The sequence below is a fragment of the Mycteria americana genome, chromosome 5, assembly GCF_035582795.1.
Source record: "Mycteria americana isolate JAX WOST 10 ecotype Jacksonville Zoo and Gardens chromosome 5, USCA_MyAme_1.0, whole genome shotgun sequence".
Classification (NCBI taxonomy): domain Eukaryota; kingdom Metazoa; phylum Chordata; class Aves; order Ciconiiformes; family Ciconiidae; genus Mycteria; species Mycteria americana.
The window spans coordinates 69,472,693-69,497,940 of NC_134369.1; the positions used below are offsets into that span (position 1 = coordinate 69,472,693).

Sequence of the window (25,248 nt, forward strand, 5' to 3'; positions counted from 1 at the left end):
CAGCCGTTTTCAGGGCAAAGTAGAGTTTCTACAACACGTCTGCATCCAGCCTGATGCACTGACTCACAGAAGATCACCTACAGAAGACAAGAGCATTGCGGGGGCCCCTGAACGTCACCTGGGAGCCTCATCCAGGCAGATGCGTATCACCTTCATAAGCCAGGCATGCAAAAATGTGTTTTCAGCTTCTTACACAATGAGCAAGTTTAATAAAGAGGTGTAAAAGGAGGGACATCTTCACAACAGGATCTCTGGTAGGAGGTGAAAGGGACATATTTGAGCGGATCAGAGGCTTGCTGTTTCGCTGAAGGCCAGGCTTCCTTTAGTCTTCTCCAGCTGGCACGAGCCAGGCGCTCTTCACCTGAGAGCTGATCTCTTCTAGGACTCTCAAGTCCTGGCTGCATCAGAGCTGGAGGCCACTCAGCCTGGCACATCCCAAGGCGATGCTGAAGAGGACTTCCACCTAGAGACAAGCCTCTGCACCCTTCTTGCTGTCCTGCTTATTCCGGCTGCACCTTCAATTATCAACAGGAGTCGCAAGAAGCTCTGCGACAAGTGGCCATGGCTTTTGTTTGTTACCACCAGGGAAGAAACTCATCTCCAGACGAGCTGATGGCAGGAGAAAGCTAGCGTCATCAGCCAGAAGAAGCAGTGCCCAGACCGCACGCGCCTGTGACTTCTCACCAACAGATGTTTATCTGCTTTCCTCTTTGGTAGGTCATTGAACATGCCCTTCTTTCCTACGTGCTGAGCCGTTTTTAGCTCCAAGTATCGGTCTCGTGGCTGCGTACAGGCTACTTGCCAGCGGCTGGGGCAGAGCGCTCCTGTGCCAGGAGGCACGGGCAGGTTGCAGATTGCTGGTGTGAGAAAAGCCCCTAAATCGTGATGGGCAGCTCTGGTGTCAGAGTGGTGGACTGTAACTTCAGCGGGTTATGACCGACTAGTTTAGACAGACCACCCACTGTCCTGGTTTGCACATCAACATAAAAGTGGCACAAGTGCTTGGAAACAAGAATTACTCACTGCCTTACAAAAAGAGAGGTATGGGTCAGCAAAATACGTACCGCCTTTCTGAAAAGCCGGGAGAGAACCCAAGGCACAATACAAGCAATATAAAGCACTATCGTGTGCTGATTGCACAAACTGAGCCCGCAGCAAAAGGCACCAAGTTTAGAGATCTGAAAGGGAAAAAAAAACACATTCACAATTACTCTTTACAGTTTGCAAAAACATCCAGAGACCAAAAGAGCTTGAGTGCAGCCCATAGGACGTTTACAGGAGAAAGGCAAATACATTGGTGAGCACCGGTCAATTGTAACACAGATAACACAGGCTATTTTTGATTATTTACAGGGAGATTTCATTTGTTTAACAGAAAAGGTTACTTAAGAAGTGTCCAGCGCAACAGCTATGTCTCCATGTATATAGAGATCATCTGTAGCACCATCATGTCGTAATGACGTGATGGAGTCCAATTCCTGAACCCCTGCTGCACGGGGGAGACGGCCCAGCAGTTAACTCCGAATGATGCAAAGTTTTCAGAAGCCATATCCTAAAATAATGCCATTTAGTACAGAGACCTCATTTTATATAACAGGAATGATTTTTTTTCCTCTTCTTCAGGCACAGAGGGCTAAAGTCAGGGCTACACAAACTTCCTAAGCAAAGGGAATTAAATGTGATATCCCTCATTAGTCTAAAAGCTCATTTTCAAGCATCTTTGAAAGAGTTTTCTGATAAAACGGGTAAGGTATCCAGACTACGCAGCACGGTGCAGGGTATTTCTGGTGTTCATTGAGGATTAGTCACAGGTTCGTTATTGGTACCACGGCCATGCCTGGCTGATGCCAAGGAAAGCCCCTCTCTGCCCCATGCTGCCATAGGCTCTGCTCTGTCCCAACACCATCAGACCAGTGCCGAGTCCTCTTCATTCAGTGGGGGAGGATGAGGCTACAAGAGCAACTCCATATAGACACCTTGGGTCAGTGCCACGTACGCCACTGGCCGCTGCTCCTCCTCTCAATTTGCCTCCTCCTCCACCATCACTGGCCACTTGGTCCATGTTACAACCTGAAGCCAAGCCCCAGGGCAGCTCCTCAGTGGGCAAAAAGCCACCAGAGTCCCACAGACGTTGTTGGACAGGAGCTGACAACCCATCCTCACCTCCCCAGCCATCCCCAAGGAGGGCAGCACTTCCATCTATCATTGGAGCATCACCCCTGCTTATTTCAGTCACCGGTGAGGATGGCGTGCGAGATGCAAACACTTGCCTTGGCATGGCGATGGGATCACCTGGTAATTTTTAATTGACTGCCCAGCGTTCAACGTTGAACGCTGCCTTGCCATGGAAACACCTGGCATAACTTCTGAAAAACATTTGTGGGCTTCAGAGCTGCCCTGCGGGACTCAGAACAAACTCAGTAATTTTTCAAGTATATTGATGAACCCAGCACACCCCTGAAGATGTTTGCACGACCATCTGATTTATGAAAAGCGCTGTGAGCTTGCTGTTGGCAGCCTGGCTTCTTCAAGGCATGGGATGCCAGACACCCAAAAAACATTGAAACAAGCTCCTTAATTGCATCTGAAAATCCCATTGGAAATTGGGCATGTGAAACGTGGAAGCAGGTTGGAAAATGCCCAACTCCATCTTCGTGGAGTTCAGGTTGGAGGGATCTTGGGACAGTACTCATCAGAAAAGAAAAAAAAAAATCCAGTGGTGAAACAAGGTCTCTATAACCACTGATAAAACACGTTATTTGAGAACTCGTGAAGCTGAGTAAACTACCACTGCGGACTCCTGAAATTCTAGCCTAGCCCGACAAAAATCCTTTTATTCACACAATTCACAGGAGTCACAGCAGGCAAGTCTGTGAGAGGAGAAGAGATCAGATGTTCAGGCAAATAGAAGTAGAACGAACAAGACTGCTGAGTAAAAATATCATTTGGCTGCCTAGTCCGTTTATAAAGTAGAGAATATAGCATGAAATGTAAAGTCTCTGTATTTAACAATGCCATTATTTTAGGGGCACGTTTAATTTCAAAAGAAGAACTGATTGAAAATTTGGTTATTTCTGTTTTTCAGTGGAAACTGGGGTTTCTGACTAGATGAAGTTTTCTGTAAAATATATCTATTTACCCCAAGGAAAAATACCAGTTCTGAAAACAAAAACTTGAACACCCACAGCCTACTTTGAGTCTTTGATGCAGGAAATCAAACTTTGCACTAAAACATTTAGATGAAAATGATTTTGCTTTTCCCATTTCCACCCTGTATGTATTAAACAAACCAACTTCAAACCCATCCAACAGGTCCCAACTCAACCCTTAAGCAAAGCAGACAGGTTTTTCAATGTTTGGCACTTTTGAACATCCAGGTAGGGCAGGGATCGACACCACCCAGCACAGGTGCTGAATCCAGCCCCAAAATTTGGCCTTCTTTATTTAAACAAAACGAAATCAACACTAAACGAATAGGAAATTAAACAGACGCTTGATAACTAATTGAAAAAAAATAAAGAACTATTCACTTTGCTCGAGATGTTTTACCTTGGATCTCTCTTTTGCAGTGGATGCCTCCTCAAAATGCGCGGTGAGAGCCATCAGCAGCCCCACAAACAGATTGTTTAAGCTAAAAACCTCCGCCGCGATGGACCACTGCCATGTTAGACGAGAAAATGAAAACACCCCCGCAGCAAGGATTCCTCCAGCATATGAGCCAGAAAGCCTGCAAACACAGATAACATGAAATCTTCTTTTCCAACAAAAAAGCCTACTTTATTGTCCTTCTTTTTTTAATGTTTTTTTTTTTTAAACATACTGTAGCAGCAGAAATGATGACTGCCACCCAGCACCCTGCCAAAACATTATATGGTTAATATCTTCCTAATAATTTCTTTGCACTGAATTGCAATTAGGAAGAGCAGGCGTTAGCCAGCCCGTCTATTTGCAAGCCACCCAACACCAAAGAGTCGGCTTCTTCTCGCAAGCGCCATGAAACTTCCAGTACTGAATTTGGTTCAGAAACCCCGATGAGCGATGGCCCAGCGGGTCATGGTATGCCGAGCCAGGGAGTCACGCCTCTAATGGGATACTCTCTGCTGGAGGAGACGCCAGCAAGGGTGCAGCCTTAAATTCATCAAGGCGCTGAATAAAGAGTGGATTAGAGCTATTCATGATGGACAGCATTAGCAGAGCTTTCCTGGGGGGGTGTTTAGTGTCTCAGGGGTGGGTGAGGATTGTGGCACCCATAGTCCCGGCAGGGAGAGGTACCCGCCGGGGTCAGGAGCAGGGAAAATGGGTGTCAGCTCCAGCAAGCAGGAGCGAGCGGAGGAAGCGGGTGAAGCACCTGCCATTGGGATGGCTGCGAGCCCAAAAGCCGGGCACCTCTGCGACTCCCAGATGGGATTATGGCACATGCTCCCCACAGAGCCACTTGCCCAACTCGGCTGGATGCTGCAGCCGGCACGGGGAGCCCATGAGGTGGGATTTAGCCCAGGAAACCTATTACGTCTGTCCTGCCATAGCTGCCCTTCCCACCCAGTCACATCGGGGGCAGCTCCGGCTCTGCCTGTTTGGAAGGTCTCCCCTTTGGGAAGTCACCCTGAAAAGACGCCATGTAGGGCACCACAACCAGCTCAGTTACGCCTTATCCAAAGACATAAATAGCTGCGGCTATGGTCAAAGCTCCTCTCCAGAAATTCACCATCCCGCTGTGAGACTGTGGGATAATTGCTGAGGCGACTTCGAAATTAAACTTATATTCACACTTTTAGGTAAGGCACAGCACTGAAGCAGCTTCCCAGGTGGAATGCGGCTGACCTGCAAGGAATCCATTCCATGGAAGTTCCCTAGGCCTGCAACCTTAGATGTCGGTAACGCCAGGGGAACTTGGTGTGCTGACTCTAAGAGGTGCTGCTCGGAGGGGGGAGCGGTGTGGAGATACCGCGGCCAGGCTCTGCGATTCTATGGGAACTTGAAGGTATCATGGAATTGATAAGCTGCGTATTTTGCTACCCTGGGCCAACAGCCTGTCACGTTTTTGACAAAATGCTGTCCTTTTGGTGAACTTCGCTCATTATAACATCATTATAATACCAAAACACACCTCCATCCCAAAAGCTACCCGCCTCCAAGGCACGACCACCCCTCACTGAGCTTGCGCTCTGAATTTTCCTAGCTTATACCTTTAAAAGCGAAGCGAGAAAACTTTACACCAATCCTAAACAAAGGTATGTATGACTAGAGTCACTCAAGCTCCACCTGAAAGGTGAAAAAAAGTAGAAAATAGCTTGAGAGAGAGAATGTTAGGGAAGACACCACCATGTACCACTCTGACCTCTGGGATCAGTCGACGGGCTGAGCCGCTCTTCCCCCGCATCGGGACGCCTTTGGGTAAGAGTCGAACACTTGGTTATACCAAGTGCCTCCCCGGGAAACTTAGAAATCTCTATATGGACGCTTTATTATCTTTTAACGCGTTTGTAGCCGGCAGTGTTACTCATACTCTTGGTATTTGCACGTGCTTTGCAGACAGTGAATTTATCACCGGTAATCCAAAGAACCTGTGTGTCTGTTGCTCTAATAAACTGCACTCTTCATTAATCTAGCCGTGGTAGTTCCCGTTGAACACGACCAGACTCTTTAAGTGTGGCCGTGATAGTTCATGCAACACGACTAGACTGGGCGTGCAGCGCGTTATTTGTGAATCCGTAATCGTGAAGTTCAGTACGCTGAACACGAACGGACTTACAACCTTGTCAAATTAACGCTGTCGCCTTAATCGACTTTGCAAAGCTGTTTCAGTGAAAGCCCTGAGAGGGCTCTGACAGGCAAACCGTGACTCTGATGAGTGGCTACATATACAGTCCTTAAAAATAAACCGTTGACGAAGTCTGAGACGAAGACTGGACTTAGCCGCACCTAGACTCCTCTCTGAGAAGGAGTTTAGAAAGCAAGGGGGTCCTGTCTGAACCTCGTGACTCAACGGGAGGGTTCCCCCCCCAGCCACTCCTCAGGCTCCTATTTGTATGCGACAGTAACTCTTAACGCAACAGAGACTAAGCCAGGCTCTACCACAGACTGGGTATTTTCCTAGTCCCACCCCAGATGCACACAATTCCATTTAGTCCTAATGTTTCCAACAGGTTTAAAGCAAAATTATTTTAAGAAAGCCAACTTCTTCATCAAGCTACCCGTGTAATTTGCTCCTAACTACTGGCCATATCCTCTAGCACAGCCAAAGTCCCCAGGTGGTTTGTTCTGCCCATCAGGGATCGGAGAGTGGACATCCATGTAGGACTTGCTTATGGGGTTCCTCACATAACTCTGAGATAAATGGAGACCAAGTAAACAAAACCTACAGCCTCTACGAACAGAGATGAGGGAGCTGCTGGCACAGCACTCCCTAGCAAGGGTTCCTCTCCTTGGTTACACTTTCCTTCCACCTTCCCGAAATGACCTCACCACACTGAAAAGCCAACCTATTTCTGTAGATGTCAAAGAAGGACTTGTGCAGTCAGAACGGGAATTTTTAATCCATTAAAAATGGGAAGCAGGGTTCATGGGGAAGAGAGGACTAGGATGAGGGCTTGGAAAGACCAGGTCTCTATTCCTCCTCCCGCCACCGACATTGGACATCCTGGGTGGTCTGGGACAAGCCACTCTGCTGCTGTTGCCCCAGGTATCTGCAAAATAGGACTAACGATTTTTATTTCCTTTGTAAAGCATTTTCAGATCTGCAGCTGCAGGAGGTAGCTGGAGGATGAGAAGCAAGGCACTTCAGTTAACACTGGGGAAAAAAGAAACCGATTCTCAGGTGTCCGAGGCCAGAGCGAGACAAGCTCAGGGTGACACAGAGCTTCAGCATCAAGATTGTAGGAAGGAGTCTTGAAAAATCAATGGAAGGGGAAAAAATTGAAAATTCCCAGCTGACAGCAGGTGGGACTGTTTCAGACCAAATCTGTGCCTGCAAAGTACCCTATAAGAAGAAAGGTGAACAAGGGGCCTCTTCCGTAGGAAGTCAGGCAAACTTTGAAGTATCTACTGTTGCCAGCTGAAAAGCCCAGGCATGCTGGGCTTGCCCATCCCTGACCCTGCCATACAGGTCGCTCCAATCCAGCCCTTCTACACAAATAATTGTATCATAGGATTATTTTTACACGGTGAACACCAACATGTCTATAAAATGCGTTGTTACATCCTTATCTAAGTCCACAGGGTAGCGAGGCCTCGTTCAAACGTGAAGCTCCCAGCCTGCAAAGTCATCGGTGCAAGAACTGCAACATGGATTTCCACATCTCACCCCCTTTGCCCACCCTCACTCCAGCCTGCTCAAGCCACCATGGCTACAAAATAAGCAGGGAGCCCATGAATCAGCATTCACCAAATTCACCCATGCTAAAGGGCCCTGGAGACCAGCTGTGTTTTCAGTAGCATCAAGACAGATTTGAGGCTGTATCTGATGGCACTGGGTGACTCCGATGCAGCCCTGGTGATTTGGTTCACACAAGTGTATCTGTCTGCCCCATCATAATGGGAAAAGAAGCCTAAGGACTTGTTCATAGTCATTAAAGTGACTAATGATGAACCCCATGCCTCCCACATCTCCCTCGTGCTCCCAAATGCATCACCACCATGGTGGACTCTTCCAACATCTGAACTTCACTGCGGTTCAACACAGGTCCGGGTATTCGGCATGAAATTCTCCAAGGCAAGACCTGTCACTCACTGCATTAATATAATGATTCAAAATCACACAATTGCATATAGAAAGGGCGTTCACAGGCATGAACACTTCTCCATTGGTTTTGCTACCAAGCCAGCCCAGCAGCCCTGAGTCCATCTCCTCCAAGGGAGAGGTGGGACACACACGATCTGTCTGGCAAAGTTTTCAGCCTCAAGGGCTCTGGTTGTGTTCTCCTCCTCCCTGCTACTAGAAAGATGTGGCACCCAAATAGAAAAAGGAAAGATGCAATGGAGTTTGCAGGAATCAAGTCAGGAGTGGTTTCTGCTCCTAAAGAAAAATACCAGCAAAGGGCAGCAGAGCCATGTGTATTTAAAAACTGAGAGATCCCCCGATACACAAACCCCACTACACAACGTCCCTAAGTTTTGACTAAACCCTTTAAACAGCACAAACTTTTAGTTATAAAGAAACAACGTTGTAAATCCCTTCGAAATTCTTGCAGGGAAATAAGGTAAAAAAAGGTAAAACAACCTTCCCAAAAACCTTGGGATGAAAAGCAGCATTTTAGGCAAACATCCCAATCAGTTACCAATTCTCCTTGTCTTTCCCAGAAAAGACTTGAGCGTATCATTAGAGTTCAAATGAGACGAAAGAAATCCCATCCTCTTGATAAAAAGTCTCAAACCTGCGATTCAAGTTTTACAAAATAAGGCTTAAGCAAAAGCTACTCAACCCAAAGCTTAAAGACTTATCCCAGCTCTGTGGGGCAGGGGACACCTCTGCTCACTGTCCAGTGCAGGGTCAGGATCCAGCACTGAGCATGGTCCACAGATCTGTTTGTCAGCAGAGCCGGTGCTGGCTTTAGTTTCCTGTGAAACTCGCGGGAAAGCCAGGCTGCTAAACTTACTTTGTACAAGCATGTTGCATGCACGGAGCACTAAGCACCTACAAGTATACTAGATGCCAAAAAAACCAAATGGAAATGTGTTGCATCCTTGAAGAACATCAAGACAGTAGTTTTGGGAAACGCAAGCTGGAAACCAAGAGGTTTTTTGCACATTCTGTTACGAGCAATGGAAATGATGGATTTACGAGTTTGGTGATTTAGAAGGAAACACTCTTGGAAGTGGAAGCAATCAGAGCAGGTGTCTCCAGATAAGGATGACAACCACCTGGTAGGAAAAAAAACCCAACACAGCCCAGCAGGTCTACCCAACACAACAGTTCATGGTGCAAAGTAGCACCAGCAGGACACGCAGAAATTAATCCCATGCAACTATGTCAGCATGATGCTGGGGCCAAATTAAATCAACCCTGCCTTGCGGCTGGGCTAACACAGTTACACTGCTCATTTTGACCGACATGAGGATCTCCATGCACCACTGTACTCTGCCATCTGGCAGCCTCTTGGACTTCTCCAGCATGGAGTGACGCTGTGCTGTGTCTCTCTTACCTTAGCACCAAGATGGCCCCCAAACCCACACAGTCGGGTTTTTTTCTGAAAGCACCTTTTAGTTGCTTAAAACTGTCTCTCCTTTTGACAGCCCATCAGGGCTCCAGAGCAGAGAGCAGCAGAGATTTATCCTCACTTGACTTCTACTCATGCTTCTGTCTTCAAACACAACATTTTTCAAATACAGTTGAGGTGCTACACAAAACATGGCAAAGACCCACGACAGCTGGATCCTCGACTGGCCTCATGTAAAAGCAACATCTAGGAGAGCTTTATCCCATTGCTTCTGGGGAGCAGGGAAGGTAGCTTCCTCCTCACCCAAAACCAGCATGTTTCTCCCAGTCTTTGGAACTGGTATGAGAAAGAACAGATGACTGGAACAAGAGGATCAATGGGTTGCCGACAACAAAGCCATGGCAATGGTAATAACCATCCCGTGTTCATCTGTCAACACAATGTAGTGTTGACGGTGACCTTGCAGCAACTCCCTCAAGAAGAGAGGCTTTACAAAGAGCAAAAGGTGGGCAAAAACCCTGCTATAAGGCTCTGTCCAGTGGAGGGGAGATGCTGAGCTTGGGCTAGGTAGGGACTATCTCTTGGAGGAGAAGAATGGGTCACCTAGAAGAAAGCCCTCAGAGTAGTCCTAGCCCGCCATTGGAACAGCCTCAGCACACAGAAATCAGCTCATGAAAGACGAAAAGATTTGCAGCCAACACAACAGTGGGAAAGTCTTCATAACTTCTCCCAGGGGTGCTACAGCTCTACCACCGCCAGGCCCACTTCGAGAAGGATTGAAGCACCCAGCTTGAATAAAAGCTGCCTTCTAGGCTTGTTTATCTTACGTAGAGGAAAAGCCAAGGGAACAGCTTGTATTTTTGATTTAGCAAAATAAGTCATTTGGGGGAAGACTTGCTCAAAGCATGTGGAGCACCTTATCAAAACAAAACAAGCGGGAAGAAGGTCCCTTCCTATCAGTCAACCAACTATAATCTTCTGAACATGGGCAGAAATTCCCATCATCTGAAAACGCACTCAGAAGGGGCAGAAGCAGTCGGCAAAGGAGAGGTCACACAGTCCTTTGTGAGAAATATTTTCCCATGGCATCCCAAAAAGGAAAAGAGAAAAAAATATATTATTATTTTGTTTTCCTTTTCAGGCACCCAAGTGAAAGAATGTGGGGCTGGGCCTCAGCACCAAGGACGCAGGCAGTAGGAACTTGCTTTAATCAGGAATATTTTGGCTGCAAGTTTTTATTAAGAGTTTACAGGAGCAATCGGGAAAACTGAAATTAGGTATTTTAATCTGTTTTTGCAATTATAGTTTTTAGCTTCTCATTTGTTGGCAATTGCTAAAACATGCCAGTTTACAATTTAAAATTTAGCCTCTCCTCTAAGTTTGGTAAAACTTTTTGTCAGCCAAGAGCACAGGTTACACCTATATGCATTTAACAAAGAACTCGATCAGCGTTTTTACTTTTTATTTAGAAAATAATGGCAGACATTTTATATTTAGTAATTTGCACAAACTTATTAAATGATTGGTATAAAGCTATATATGGATGGGAATTGGAATTTAATTAAAATGTTTTCGTTACATGCAAACCTCAGTGCCCTGGATTCATAAAGAAGAAAAGTAAGATAATCAGAATGTTTTAGATATGAAGCTGATGTATTAAACACTGGAAACACCTATCTGTACCTAGTGAAATAAGCTGATTATTTCTGCCTTCTGTTCCCTCCAAAACTTTACAGGCAGCAGATCTCAGCCTCGCATCTTTTTTTTTTCAGTCAGTGGAATAAGAAAAAAAACTCTCCTGCTTTTTAAATCTCCACTAATAAACTAATTAATGGATTTTTTTTTTTTTTTTTTTAATTTCAGCCTCTCCCTGCACCCACAGACGATGACCCTGATGTCGGCGGTTCCCTGTACACCCGCACAGGCTCCAGGTACATCCCCAGCAACTTCTGCCTCTGCAACGCTGTGACTTCGCTTTGCAGTAGCAAAGATATATCCCTTCCACGTATTTTTATTTCATGGTATAACAGACGAGTGCATTAAAGATTTAACATTTTGAATTTAACTTAAGAGGTTTCATTTTTCTGATTTATTAAAAAAAAAAAAATTTTTTTGATCTAGGCTAAAAAGAATGGGACTTAGAAGACTCAACAACCAAGCTTTCCACAGATACATCTTAAGTGTGCAAGTACATCGGTGCTGAAACAGAAAAACTATTTAAAAATAAAACACAAATAAAAATCCAAACATGAGTTTAGGACCTAAGTAATAGTAATTATCCCCCAAAACCCCAGTCCCTCTGGGTTTGCCTGCCTTTTAGTCACAAACACTCAATGGACAAAAGGCGGTTTCTCTTGCTCTCAGCGCTGGAGAGCCAGCGCAGGTACTACAGGGAATAGCAAACCAGATTTTATTCTTCCTCAAGGACCTGGAGCTGAATAGCCACTTAAGCCCTGCCCGCAGCCTCCGCTCCTGGTGCTGGAGGAGGAGGTGGGAGAGCGCGGCTTGGCTCGCCGATGCCGGTGGAGTCTTCGTGGCCACAAGGAGAGAACAGAAACCAAGCAAACGGGCAGGACCACCATAAAAAAATACCAAAAACCAAAGCGGGCACTTTGGTTATAACTGACTGCTGTCCTTCAGCTAAGGGGAGCTGGTCCTTGCACCCTCTTGCATACGTCCTCTTGGACTGGATGTGTCCAGCAAGGACACTACCATGGACATGTCCACTAAAGACACCATCTCTACAGGATAACATTGAGTCCCTGCCTGTCCCCTGGGTAAGTACAGGCCCGTGAACGTCACCAGCACGTGCGAGGGACGTCTTGCATGCCACCCCTTGGGTGCCGGGCCCACGCCACCTCAGCTCCTCTCACCGGGAGGACCAAGCTGTGGCGAGGTGCCTCGGGATGGTGGCAGGGACCTCAGTGGGTCTGGACACCAGGGATGGGAAGAGTCCCTGCGAGGGCTCGGCAGGGGAGCGAGGAACGGGACTCCCCGACCTCAAACCTCGCACGCTCCCAGGCACCCAGCACCACGCCAGAGCAGAGCCTGCCTGCAGCAGCCCCTTCCCAAGAAAGTTTGGTAATTAAATTCAACGCCTCCGTGCCAAGCTATCCCAGAGCAGTTCAATGAGTAGCGCAGCTCACAACAGATCGATAAAATGCATATACAGCTGCGCTACTTAATAAACACCACCCTGTACTCACACCTCCCTAATAGCGAGTTGTAAAAACCGTGCTTTAAAATTAAAAATGAGAACTTCTCTCCCGGTGTCTTTGCAAGCAGGAAGGGTATATTAGTTAGACCCATTATTTGATGCACAGTCCTTAGAAAATAGGTACGCCTTTATCCCGCGCGCCCGTGATAACCGGTGCCTACTTCCAGCAGCCAAAAAACCCCAACCCTCAGTAGCAACCGACTTTAGCTATTTAAATGTTTTATAAGTTTTGGGTTTTTTTTTTGTGTGTAATTGCAGAAACTTTTCCTAATCTGACATTTGTTAAAACCCCTTATTAGAAATTATGCAGCCGCGGAAGGAAAAAAAAAAAAAAAAAAAAGACGGAAAAAAGATAGAATAAAATATAAAATAAAATAAAAATGAGCTGGCTTCACAATTACCGAGTCAGCCCATGCAGCCCTTCGCTATTGTACGGAGTGGCATAAACCCCCCGGCGGCCTATCAGCTCCCTGGCAGGCAGGGGGCTGCGCTATTCAAAGCGAGAGATACAAGCTGGAGGGCAAAAACCTGGCAGCTCCCATCTGACCCCCCAATCCCCGGCTGGTGACAGCTCCAAGCTCCATGGCAAATTAGCCCTTCTCACATTACAATTGCAGGAGACAGATTCCATTAGCGGTATCTGAAATTGAGTGGAGAGCTGCTCCGTTATCAGACTTGACTCATAAGCGCCGCTATTAATCAGAGCTATGATAGCATTTATATATTTCAAGCTATCTGCCGCCGCTGTGATATTCTGCTACAAAGGGTTGATGGGACTTAGGGAAGGGAACAATGGAGCTTTCTGGGAAAAGCAGAGTAAATCAAGAAAGTCTGTGACTTCCGCACATTCTGAAGGGATTGCGGTTTACATAAATTTTCTCCCAATTGGAGATTGAGCTCTTCCTCATCTTACACATGGGATTTAGTTGTCACTCAATGGTAACAGCTGTGAAAAGGTGAAGCGGCCCACCGCTCAGAATATTGCCTCCGCTTTTAAAGCAATTAACCCATGAACAGGAGGATACCTGGTGATATCAAAGGGATTAAGCCAGGCAGTGCATTATTAACATTTCCTTGAACTAATTCTAACTCTGACTAGCTGTCAGAAAAGACTCTTCAGTCTTTAAAAAAAAAAAAAAAAAAAGAAGAGTTTTTTGCCCTGCTTTCCCCCCCCCCCTTCAAAACGAAGCAGAGTTATTGCAGCCTAACGTGCCTACTTTAGAGCAAAATGCAAATGAACAGATTTGGTAATGTCTTCAAACAGACTGAACTCGGTGCCGGTTTATGATGGGGACAAGGGGAAAAATATTATATATGTGTATATATATATATGATCAATTAGCCAGAGGTCATGGTAGGTGTTCTTTGAAAAGCAAATTAATACTTGAGCGCCTTCCATTCTTCTCTCCCTCCGAAAACTTCATAACTACTTGTTACTAAGCCCAGCTGCTTTTGAAACAGCCAAGATCTTCGTGCTGTGCTACAACGGCGATAGTCTATGATAATCTGTAATCTGGAAAAATCCAAATACACCCTGTAAAGAGATTCCTCCTTCTCCAAAGCCCAGTATTTTCATTTCCCAGGACGGTCGAGCGGGCAGCAGCACACCAGGCAGGAGCACTCCTCTCTCATCTCTCCATCTTCCCCAAACCATGCCCCCCAATAAAAGGAGTCAAACTGTTTTGGGACGACCCCTGCTCCAGCAAACCCCCGTACCCCAGGGACATGGGAGTATTTCCCCACCCGTCACAGGCAGCAGACAACTTTTCCCAGCACGTGTTAGTTTTAAGGGAGCATCAGCTGCGAGGTCCCTGTGGGGATGGCCATGAAAGCGACCCAACCTTCTAGTGCTCCAACACGCCTGGTCCTTCTCAGGGACCTTGCCACGAGAGCTCCAGGACAGACATCACTGGAGCAAGAAACCTCAGAGCCGTCAGGATGGTCAAGTACCATTTCCAAAACACCTTGATGATTTCAAAATGATCAAATCATTTTCATGATTTCATTATACAACATGCCTACCACTCCTTTTTGGTGGTGGTGGGAGAAGAGTCGGCTCCAGTTTTCATATACATCCACAGTGTGTTGCTTGGGGGGCAGGGAATATATATATATATATATATATATATGAGTCCAAAACTTAACATGATACCCAGAATAGCAAACCGAAGAGACGTGAACTGCTTAATTTAATGCAACCTCTTCCCCCTTTTCAAAAACCTGTGTGCAACTCAGCCAGAATAAAGCCAGCAAAAACTTACCAGAACTACTTGGGCAATGACACTTACTCCGTTACTGCCCCTGCAACAAATTAGCTTTGTATATTTAGATACAGCAAAACAGCCGAGCTATGAAAGGTATACACTGAAAAAAAAAATGCACTTAAAGCAGGGGAAAGCATCCTATTTCTCTTTGCAACAGAGAATGCAAAGAATGCATCAGCTGTGCAGAAAATGACACTTTGGCAATCATATTATAAGAAGATAATTGGTTTACTTTGTAAACTTGCTATGCTTTGCCTCCCACAGTAAAGCAAATAAATAGTTGTTTAAAGAAACAATCCTATAGCCGCACTTGCTGCGTCCTAAAAACATAAAGCAGCTCCCCCCTCTTTCAAAGCAAAGATCAATTATTTGCCTCAATTACAAGCAGTCCGAGAAAACTCTTTGTAAATGCCATTTTACGATAATTACAAGCAATTTATTAAGACTGTGCAGAAGGGGAAAAGAACGTATTTGAGAACTAATTCAAAGGAGTAAACCGCTCGTTCAGCAATAGCCTGGATTACTGACAAAAGGGCTTTTTGCATCAACGTGGTTCGACATAACTTTGTTTTAAGAAGCACAATTCGGGCTTAAAAAAATAGTATAATGAAATGAATAATATAATATAATATAGTATAATATAATATAATGAATAAATGAACAAGATGTTGGGGTTGCTTCCTATCGACCCCGGCAGTGTCTGCGTGGAGCATCCTGCCAGCTATCACCTGGCAGAGGAGAAATCTGTTTAAGGAATAAATTCGATCCTAATCCCGCACACGCCGTAACATCCCAAACACCACCCAGCCACGGAGGGAACCGCGACTCTTTCCTTAAGCAGTAAAAGAAATTGTCCCGACCTGCCGAGGAATAAACTCAGGAAATGCCTCTTAAACAAAAAGAGTCAATGGGGAAAAAAAGGGAGAGATTTACTGTACGGGGATGCTGGGAGGCACAGCAAAACCCCGCGAGGGTAAACAGCAACCCTGCCCGGCTGGTGGGGAAAAAAGAAAGGTTTTAGAGGTTAAGTTCAGGTCAGACGACAAATGAAATTGTAACAACCCAACTGACATTGTATAATGTCTTCTTCCACTCGATCAATAGGGCAGCGTCAGCCCCATTACCATAGAGATGGCTTCCTCCCCGCTGAAGGGTGGCTATTGTTTGAGGAGAGAGATTTGCCACTTGAACCGTGTTGCTCCCCAAGGATGTGTACTTCATCAATTATTTGTATTCCTAACATCTACATATTTTCATATTAACATCCACATTTCATGCGGCAAGAGGAGCAGGTGCTTATATTTCCTCTGGTACCTCGCAGGGGTCACCCCATCAGCTAAATTTTAATTAAAACACAAAAATGGGGGGGGATTTGATAGACTGGTTTAGATCCTTTGTGAGTATGGACAAGCCCGGTTAAAACCAAAACACATCGCCTTCAGATAGTTACTGCGTTCATGCAGGCGGTGCCAGTAAACACCTTCTGAAAGATTTATTTTTTTTTTTTAAAAAGTAGATGGCAATAGAAAGAAAAAACTTTTTTGCTAAATGAATGTCATAAAAAATAAATCAATCTTAAGGTGCTTAAAAGGAAAAATATAACATTGTAATTTGGAAAGAGAACTGACCCACAATACCTTACAATTCATTTCCAAAAAAATCAATCGCTGCTAGGCTGAATAACTGATCCTGTCAGTGCCTTGTATCTATGAAATAATTTTCTATAAGTCCTAACAGTTTCTATCACCTCTCAGTTCCAGGTTTTCCATTCTTTTTGTGCAAGTTTTACATTTGACAGAAGCAACATCTTCCCAATCCAATTAAACAACAACAACAAAATAAAACCTCTAGAAAGGTAAAAATAATTCCCAATTTTAGCCTGTCATTTCTCTCCTGTATTCTTATTCCTCTAAAGCGACGATCGCACCATTTCATATGCACAAAATGGGCACGTAAGGAACTGTCACATTGGAGTTAAAACTAAAAAGCGGGGCAGATCTTCACAGTAGCTGTAATAACGGGAATAACCATAATTTAAAAAAAAATCAGAACCCAATATTCAAAACCTTTAGCAACTCCTTGCAGGAGTTTTTAATATAATCAAAACGAGTTGTGCTCTGACGCGGCGCCTGGCACTGTGCACGGGAGGGCAGCGCCACTTCCAGCTCCCCAAATACGCTGTAAAATACAGGATATTAAATTAAGTAACGCCGACTTAATTACATGTATTACCCAACAGTAAAAGCAATCACTTTAAACGCCTGTAGAAATATTTAGGAATTGCTTAAGCAATTCCAGTAGGTGTGCTTTGGAGCTGATGCACTGCTACGTGAAAGGTGATGTGCAAAAAGCAACTCCTCTTCAGCAGAGGCAGATGCACCCAGACGGACGGACCCCGTGGACCAAAGTTTAAGTGAGCTCAGGGCTCTTGGGCTGTGCAGGATCTGGCCCCCCGCATTTATTCCTGGTTTTATTTCTAGGTTGCACTCGCTCTCCGGGAAGGTTTCCCTGACAGGCGACGCGGTTCTGGAAACGGGTGGGAGAAAAGGGCTTTTGTCAAAATAATCTCGCCCCGTCTTACCCCAAAGCACCCCAATATCATTTCAGATTTCACTGTTTGCAGCCCAGAAACGTGCCCTATTTTCCCCTGCAAAAGAACATCAGAAATTGTTTGTACGGGTTGTGATAATCCTCTCAAATATGGGTCAGGCTGAGGTTAAGAGCAGCCAGAACTTGCACATCAAAGACGAGCGGGGTTAACAAAATCCCCAACCACGTGCGCATCCCGATTGTTCCCTTTTCCCCCGAGGTTAGAGGTCCGGAGAAAACGGACGGGCTCCGGCCGGCCCCACTCCCCGCAGACGGCAGCACCTACGCCGGGGGAAGGCGGCCGGTGCCGATGCTCGCCCTGGTCCTTGGGTACCACGGCAGGCAACTGCCCATCCGCATCCGCCGGGAGCTGCAATTAAACCAAGTTCACGGTTTCCCGATAGGTGAAGCTCATCCTGTTAATTTAAACAGACCATCTGCATCTTTCGAGAACGACAAACTTCATTAGTTCTGGTTAGTTAAACCGAGCGGTGATTTGTGATAATGAGCCTGAACAACCTGTCACGTCTGCGTAAGGGACAGGGCGCACTTTTTATTATTACTATTATTATTATTTAACAGAAAGAAAAAAAAAAAAAAGGGACCTTTTGTGCAGGAAAGAAGGTCAAATTCAGATTAAACTGCTGTTAGGTTAATCAGAGGAACTAATTACAGCTGGAAAGGGAGGGGGGAAACGCTAGTCCGAAGGCCAGAGGGGAACAGAGGGAGCCTTCGGAAACGTCCCGAGCCGACGGGGAAGCGCCCTGCCAGCATCACGCCAACGAGAAAACACCCCCAATGACTTTACCTGAAAACCGTGTAAAAAAGCAAAGAGGCGGCAGCTGCTCCCAACAAGCCGCAGAGGAGATTGACTCGGTAGGCGGGGGAGCCGACGGGCAGCAGCCCCGTCGCCAGTTTGGCCAGCAGCGTGAACAGGGGGTAGCCGGGAGGGTGGGCGACCTACGGACAGATGGATACGGGGTTGAAAAGGGGTGAAATTCTATGAAATCAAAAGGAGAGCAGCACGCCGGGGTCCAGCGGCAGGAGCCGGGGGATCTCCGAGCGGTGCCTCTCCCCGACCCATCCTTTCGTACCAATTTTAACTCCGCAAATATTTTTCCTTAGTGGATTTGGCTCCACGCCTCGCCCATAATAATGAGGCGGCGAGAAAAGGAGGTGCCACGTTTCATTAGCGTGCCTTAAAGGGCTCCTTGTTTGGGTTCACAGTATATTAGGGTCATTCAAAAGGCTGTTTTTTTTTTTTTTTTTTTTAAAAAAAGCAGCTTCTCAACTATTTTATTGGTTAGCAAGTTGAAAGACCACACTGCTATCGGATTACCACCGCGCTGACAGTCCTAAGGTCTTGCCTAAAGGGATCATGCACCATAATAAAGTTTATTAAATAATAAAACTTATTAAAATTGTTAACCCGATTTATTTTATTCTCCCCAGCTTATACAAAATTTGGGTTGATAATAAGCCAGCTACTGTATATACAGTAAAGCCTTTGCTTTATAATTTAGTTTAATTGGATTTAAAACTTGAAGTAAATTGTCGCGTGCTGTACTTATAAGTTAGTAAAAACTGTGGTTTGAAAATAAATTAATCTACTTTACTCCATGCTTAATTAAACTTCCTTAATTCCTAAAACTGTTAATGAGAGCATTGATTAAACAATAAAACTAATACTTACTCCAAGCTCATATGCGGCTGTGATCAGCTCCCCTGTGAAAAAATAATGTAAAACCAATAATTACTATTAGGAAATGACACTCCTCCAAAGTTTTCAAAATCCAAATGCTTGCATTGGGGTTTTGCATTAATTTGACTGGATAAAACTGTAAATCTGTAGAGATTTAACAGCATGAAATTTTCTAAGAATATTTTCTCTCTCTGATGTCATTGCACAAAATATCTTTTGTATGTTTTCGCGAGACTTTTATGAACAGATAAGTGAAAGTATAGGTAGGCTCGGGTAAAGAATGGCTCGAGATATTCAAAATGCAGACATTTGTGCATGTGTATTTTTAATCTAAAACCAATGGACTCGATAACTTTCAAGCACTACAGTTTGCAACGCTTAAGCTGCATCATCTCTTAAACAACCCGGTTGTTTCTCATTAAAAAACCCCACAGCTCTACAGTTTTAAAGCGGGAAAATATAATCATTGGTCGTGCAAGTCTACATCCACGTATTTGGGAACGCTGCTCTCCCTTGATGCTAAAGCAATTCTTGCAGCATCTGCTTCGCAAGTAACTCTTTTACCTGTCAGCGGATGCTGCATCCAGCAGCTGCTCCCATTAGAAACACCATTTAGATTTTGCATTTCATTTGTATTTCGTGCCAGGACAAATAGCTGCCACAAAAAGATCCATGTTAGCATAATAGTTAATAATACTTGACATTTTTAGAGCACTTGACACCGAAGCATTTTGCAACGCTCCTGAACGGTGTATATTAAATATATTAAATAGGCATAAACACATTTGGGGAAGAAGGGCACAACCAAGGGGCGACAAAATTAAAAATTACAGCTGGTTTTCCTGCTTTCCTTCATGTTTCATGATCCAATTTTGTGGAGCCTGGTCTCACTGGTCCCGCTAATTTTGCAAGTGCCAAGGTCGCGGTAGCTTTGTCCCATCGTTAGATGGTAAAGATGCAAAACGAAGGGCGTTGTTGGCTTTAAATGCTAAATTCACAGTATTTTAATTTCTGCACATTATTACTTCCTTACCATCCAACGCAAAGGAGGACAATTTTACAAATGGCACCTTTAAATCTTGACATTAAGTTAAGCAATATATTTTAAAAGGAAGATGCAAGTCAACCCACTATTGCTGTTCGTCACTGCTATAAAATTACAGCCATCGCCCCACGCCAGCCCAGGGGACAGCCCCGCAGCTTTCTGCACAAAAGCCTCTCCGATGTGGATTTTACCGCGCTTGCAAACACCGGCTATTTTTATTGCTACTCTATTTTAGGAAAGTTTCAACCTATTGCAAGACAGCCCGAAAAAATCAGATGCAATAGGAAAACCATCCAACCCGAGCTGAGCCCTTTAGTGTTCAGCAGCTCCGATGTTTCCAGGGCACGGCGAGGCTGGGAAGCAATCGATCCCCCTGCACGCAGCAAAAGATGATGCTAATAAAGGAAACCCTAAATTCGGCGTTGCGGGGGTTCCCCGGCGTGCCGGCACGTGCTGCTCTGCGCAGCGGCTAACGGTGGATGCCCATCACCCATCGCATCGCGGGGATGCTGCTCCCGAGCCAGGCATGGCTTCACCTTCATTAAAGTCCTTCTGGGATACAGCAATATGTGCATCTAAAATGGCTAAAGATTAAGATTAAGTTCATGCACGTTGCTATGGTATTGGTTCGTATCACAGGCAAGAATAACCCCAAAGCAATACAGACACAAACCAAGCAGAAAGCTGCAAAAAAAAGAAAAAAAAAAAAACAAAACTGGTGGATGCCATTGCCAAGCTTTGAAAGCCAACAGCATAACTTCACCTCGTAAGAATTAAGGGGAAAAAAAAGTAAGAAAACCTGCAAAAGTAAGCTCCCAAGCTGCAGGCCTGTTGAATTCCACTGGGAAAACCAAAAGGAGCACGTAACACCCACCACTTCAGATATGGTTAATTCTCCATCTCCCACCCACGTACCTGGGCATCACTTACAGCCTCTATGGGCTACGTAAGTGGAGATAGGGGCTACCTAAGTGGAGATAGGGGCTACCTAAGTGGAGATAGGGGCTACCTAAGTGCAGAGCACTACTATTAAATGACAAAACACGCAGAGGAAGACTACAGCATCCACAAACTTGATTTCAATATATGTCTCCTGAGAGAAAACGCCCTGCAGCATCTTCAGACGCCGGCTGAAATTGAAGAGTTTATTCCTGCATAATCTTGGTGTAAATATGTTTCTGACTGTCCAGCTCGATTCCCCAGTAAAGGCGTTCAGGCAATGGGCCAAACGCTGCCTGAAAACTGATTTATCCCCAGCAATGTTGGGAGCTGATGTCTGAAACATCAGAGGAAATGTTTGGGTTGTTTTCTTTTTTTCTTTTAACCTGAGTTTATTTGATCCCTTTTTAAGCTGTTTTAACATCTGTGGATGTTTCCGAATTAGCTCTAAAATTCATTCTCTCATTTCTTTATTACAACACTAAGTAACACGAGAAAGCTGCCAATAAAAATACCTATTGCCTTTTATGTTTTAGGATTACTGCAAACTTCAGGAACAATTAAAAATATACAGATAGCTTAAAAAAAATAACATAATAATAGGCTCCCTGCCTGAAAGCAGATACAGCAAATCCTTAAGCACCTCTTTACTCACACAAGTAGCTTCAGTGCTTTTGATGGCGTAAGTTTGAGCCCCGTGCTCAGGCGCGGGCAAGTTAATCGCCTCGAGCGGGGCCATGCAGAGACCTTCCAGGGGACTCCAGCCAGGCGGCAGCGCTGAAGCATCCCATGGGCAGCTCAGGCCATGAGAAACCAGGAGAATAACCCAAAAAAATCTTAACACAATGCGATGGGGTGGCTGCTGGCTGGGACAGGCACAAGAGGACAGCGGGGATGAGCCCGTCTCTGTTCAGCTCCAGTAAACACACACAGCTCAGGCAGCAGATTTAGAAGAAAATGCAAAAAAAATAAATAACGAGAGACTGGGAGCGAGGTCACGGGGCCAGCCAGGGGACACTGTGCCGAGAGATTTCCTCTAATATAATTCGTGGGTATATTAATATAATAACGTGGGTTGCTGGAAGCGTGTTAAAGCATCCAGTCCCCCAGTCCGGGCACTCCCAGGACATCTCTCTGCTGTGCCCCCATTTGCAGCACGCACCTACCTACTGTCCTTGATACCTCTGACAAAAGTTATTAGCAGAGGAGTGATGCACACTGCACATATATATGTGCATTTCTATACACACAGCTGCTGTGCTAGGAAGAACCAGGTTGCCTTTGGAAATTAGGGAAAGAGCAATCCCCCTCCTGCCTCCAAACTGGGATAAAATAACCACGATAACCCAGGGAGAGTGGGGTGAAGCCATGCCTGTGCTGCTTGGCCGCTCGCTGTATCTACCGGGATAGTTCACATCAAGCAAGGAACGGAGCCCAGCGTCGATTCATCACCAAATCAGGAGAACCTGCATCCCACTTTGTAAAGGGTGCTAATGGTTATTTGCATCCCGGAGGCAAAACCCAAGCTCAAAGTCAATTAAAAACCAGGTTCCTGAGGCTTCACGCGGCATGAACAGCTTGGAGCACAGGCACCCTGCGCATTCATAGATGCGCATTTCCCATCAGGGAGTACTTTAAAAGACAAAATGGTAATAACTGTGAATATATCGATCATCACGTATTAACTGATACAACCAGAAGGAGCAAAGCCAGCCCTTTTACAAACTTGGGAGAAGAAGTAAAGCCATCAGGGTGCACATTGGCCAGCCTAGCCAGGGCATGCTTCCACGCCTCATCCAGAGCACGGGATGCAAGCTCTATGGAAAAGGGATTTAAAAAGAAATTCTTTGAATACAGCTCTGACAACAGGGTCCCTCTGATCCAAACACGGGAACAGGGAAAATGGACAACACAAGGTTGCACCAGTGTCCATCTACACGCCAAAATCCCTGCTCTGAGAGCCAGCGAACCAGGGCGAGCTTGGTGTAACGAAAACACAGCTCCGTCCTGTTATCTTTAAATCAAATACCCCTCACGTGAATCACTGCTCAACTTTACCTTTGTGTGCAAAGAGCTATGCTGAATAACACGCTGCCTTAAAGCCGGCTAGACAAAACCATCCTGCTTTTACCAAGCAGCACTGTCTTTCACATAACTCTAAACAGAAACTAACAGCAAATTTTAAAGAGTTGTAGTTAAAACATGTATCTCTCTCTGCACACATACTGGTGCTGTAAAATATATACATCCATTAAAAGCCCATTTATTGATAAGGAATTTTATGCACTGCTTGGATCCAAAACCAGCGACGGCCAAGAGGCACAGAGTTAAACAGACCCACTCAATGCTCTTCTGGGATACGAAAGGAGGGAAGTATGCCGGGTATCTACTCCACCAAAAAAAAAAAATCAAACTATCACCTAGGAAATCCAAGCCCTCCTATCCCCAAATCACAGCTGCACACATGCTACAGAAGGAAGGCGTTTTTTAAGCAAGACCAGATGAAACCAGCAAAACAGCAGAAGGACCAAACAGGAGAATTTTGTCCCGCCTGGTGGGATCGGCAGCACGAAACACAAAACATTGGATAGTTTGTCGCTGTCGGCAAGTCACACTTCCAGACAGGCAGATCCAGAGATTTCACTGCTGCATCAGCTGCGGCCGCATGGGCCAGAGAAAGTGACGGCCGGAGACCCAATCATAGAATCATTTAGGTTGGAAAAGACCTTTAAGATCATCCCACATCTGGAAGGACAGCACATCTGCCTTCTGATGCCACCAGCCGTCCCCAAGGTTCCTGGCTAAATCCTTTGCTGAAAGGCTCAAATAGAGGCAAGCTATTCACTGCAAAGCAAGCAGGCGGGGGGAGAGGATCCGGTCAATACGGGGTGCCAGAGGGCAACAGCCCCAAGGGGTGACCATGCTGCGCTGACCCCAAGGGGATGAGCCCCCCGAGGCGTGACGGCGAGGCACCAGGCTCTGTGGGGCGAGCACCCCACGGGGGGATGGCAAAGCCCCAGCTCTGGGGGTGCGCACTCCAATATAGGGCGTCCACGACGCACCAGCCTGCGGGGCAAGTGCCCCTATGGGGATGCTGGATTGCACCAACCCCAGTGGGGTGAGCACCCCATAGAGCGACTGCAACGCACCAGCCCCTCTGGGGAGGGTGCCACCCTATGGGGTAACAGCAACCCTGTGGGGTGACAGCAACCCTATGGGGTGACAGCAACGCACTAGCCCCTATGGGGCAAGCAACCCTATGGGGTAACAGTGATGCACCAGCCCCTATGGGGGGCGGGGTGCCACCCTATGGCGTGATGCAACTCTATGGGGTGACAGCAGCCCCATGGGGTGACAGCGATGCACCAGCCCCTATGGGAGGGTGCCACCCTATGGGGTGACAGCAACCCCGCGGGGTGACAGCAATGCACTAGCCCCTATGGGGTAAGCAACCCTATGGGGCGACCGCGATGCACCAGTCCCTATGGGGGGGGGGTGCCACCCTATGGGGTGACAGCAACCCTATAGGGTGACAGCAATGCCCCAGTCCCTGTGGAGTGAGCAACCCTATGGGGGGACCGCGATGCTCCAGCCCCTACAGGGCGAGCGCCCACCTCCCCTATGGTGCCACCTCCCCGGTGGGGTGACCCCCCGCCCAGGCCCCACGGGGTGCCCCACCGCCCCTCCCCGGCTGGCTGGCGGGCGGGCGGGCTGGCTGGCGGCGCCGGGTACGTTACCCGCATCCCCGCCGGGCAGGGCGGGCGGCAGCGTGGCCGTGTAGAGAGCCGCCACGGCAGCGCCCAGCGCCCCGGCGGCACCGCCCGCCCCGGGCCCAGCCTCGGCCCCCGCGACCATGGGCGCCGCCGCCGCGCCCGCGCCTTCCGGGTTCGGCCGCGCGGGGCGGGCGGGCCGTGCCACTCCACCGCCCCGCGGGGGGAGCAGCCCCGCCCCGCCCGCCTCCCCGCTCCCCCCGGGCCGCCTCCCGGGAGCGCCCGTCATCAACGGCACTCGGATAGGGAACAGGGAGGGTCGCGGGCCCGTGGGGCCGTTCAGCGCGGCCTCCCGCCCTCTTTCCCTCCCCCCCGCCTAGAGGAGTTGGTACAGCCGGAGAGGGCGGGGCGCAGGCGCGCCCCCTCGGTGAGCGCGGCCGGGCGGCAGGGCGGGACCACCGCGCGGGGGGGGCGGGGCGAAACCACCGCGGAGCGGCGGGGCGGGGGCGGGGAGACCGGGCCGCGGCGTTCCCCGCCAGCCCGGCGTCCTCCCCTCAGCGGGACCTGTCCCCGCGGCCTCCCGACACCGGGGGGTGTTCGTGGCCGAGCAGGACCCCGGCCTGTCCC

The 25,248-nt window shown here is 47.0% G+C and overlaps 1 protein-coding gene across 3 annotated transcripts in view; it reads right to left on the reverse strand.

Annotated features, from left to right (window-relative positions):
* Positions 1-24,923, reverse strand: part of TMEM260 (transmembrane protein 260) — a 36,487-nt gene extending 11,564 nt beyond the window's left edge. For all 3 annotated transcript variants that reach the window (XR_012776029.1, XM_075503865.1, XM_075503864.1), the window contains exons 1-5: positions 24,649-24,923; positions 18,919-18,950; positions 18,034-18,185; positions 3,550-3,727; positions 1,065-1,178 (exon numbers count right to left, since the gene is read on the reverse strand). Coding sequence is in view for 2 of the 3 variants with exons in the window: in XM_075503865.1 (XP_075359980.1) it covers positions 1,065-1,178; positions 3,550-3,727; positions 18,034-18,185; positions 18,919-18,950; positions 24,649-24,910 (738 nt within the window). In the remaining variant the exon portion in view is untranslated. The remainder of the gene's footprint in view (positions 1-1,064; positions 1,179-3,549; positions 3,728-18,033; positions 18,186-18,918; positions 18,951-24,648) is intronic.
* Positions 24,924-25,248: the final 325 nt, after the last annotated feature.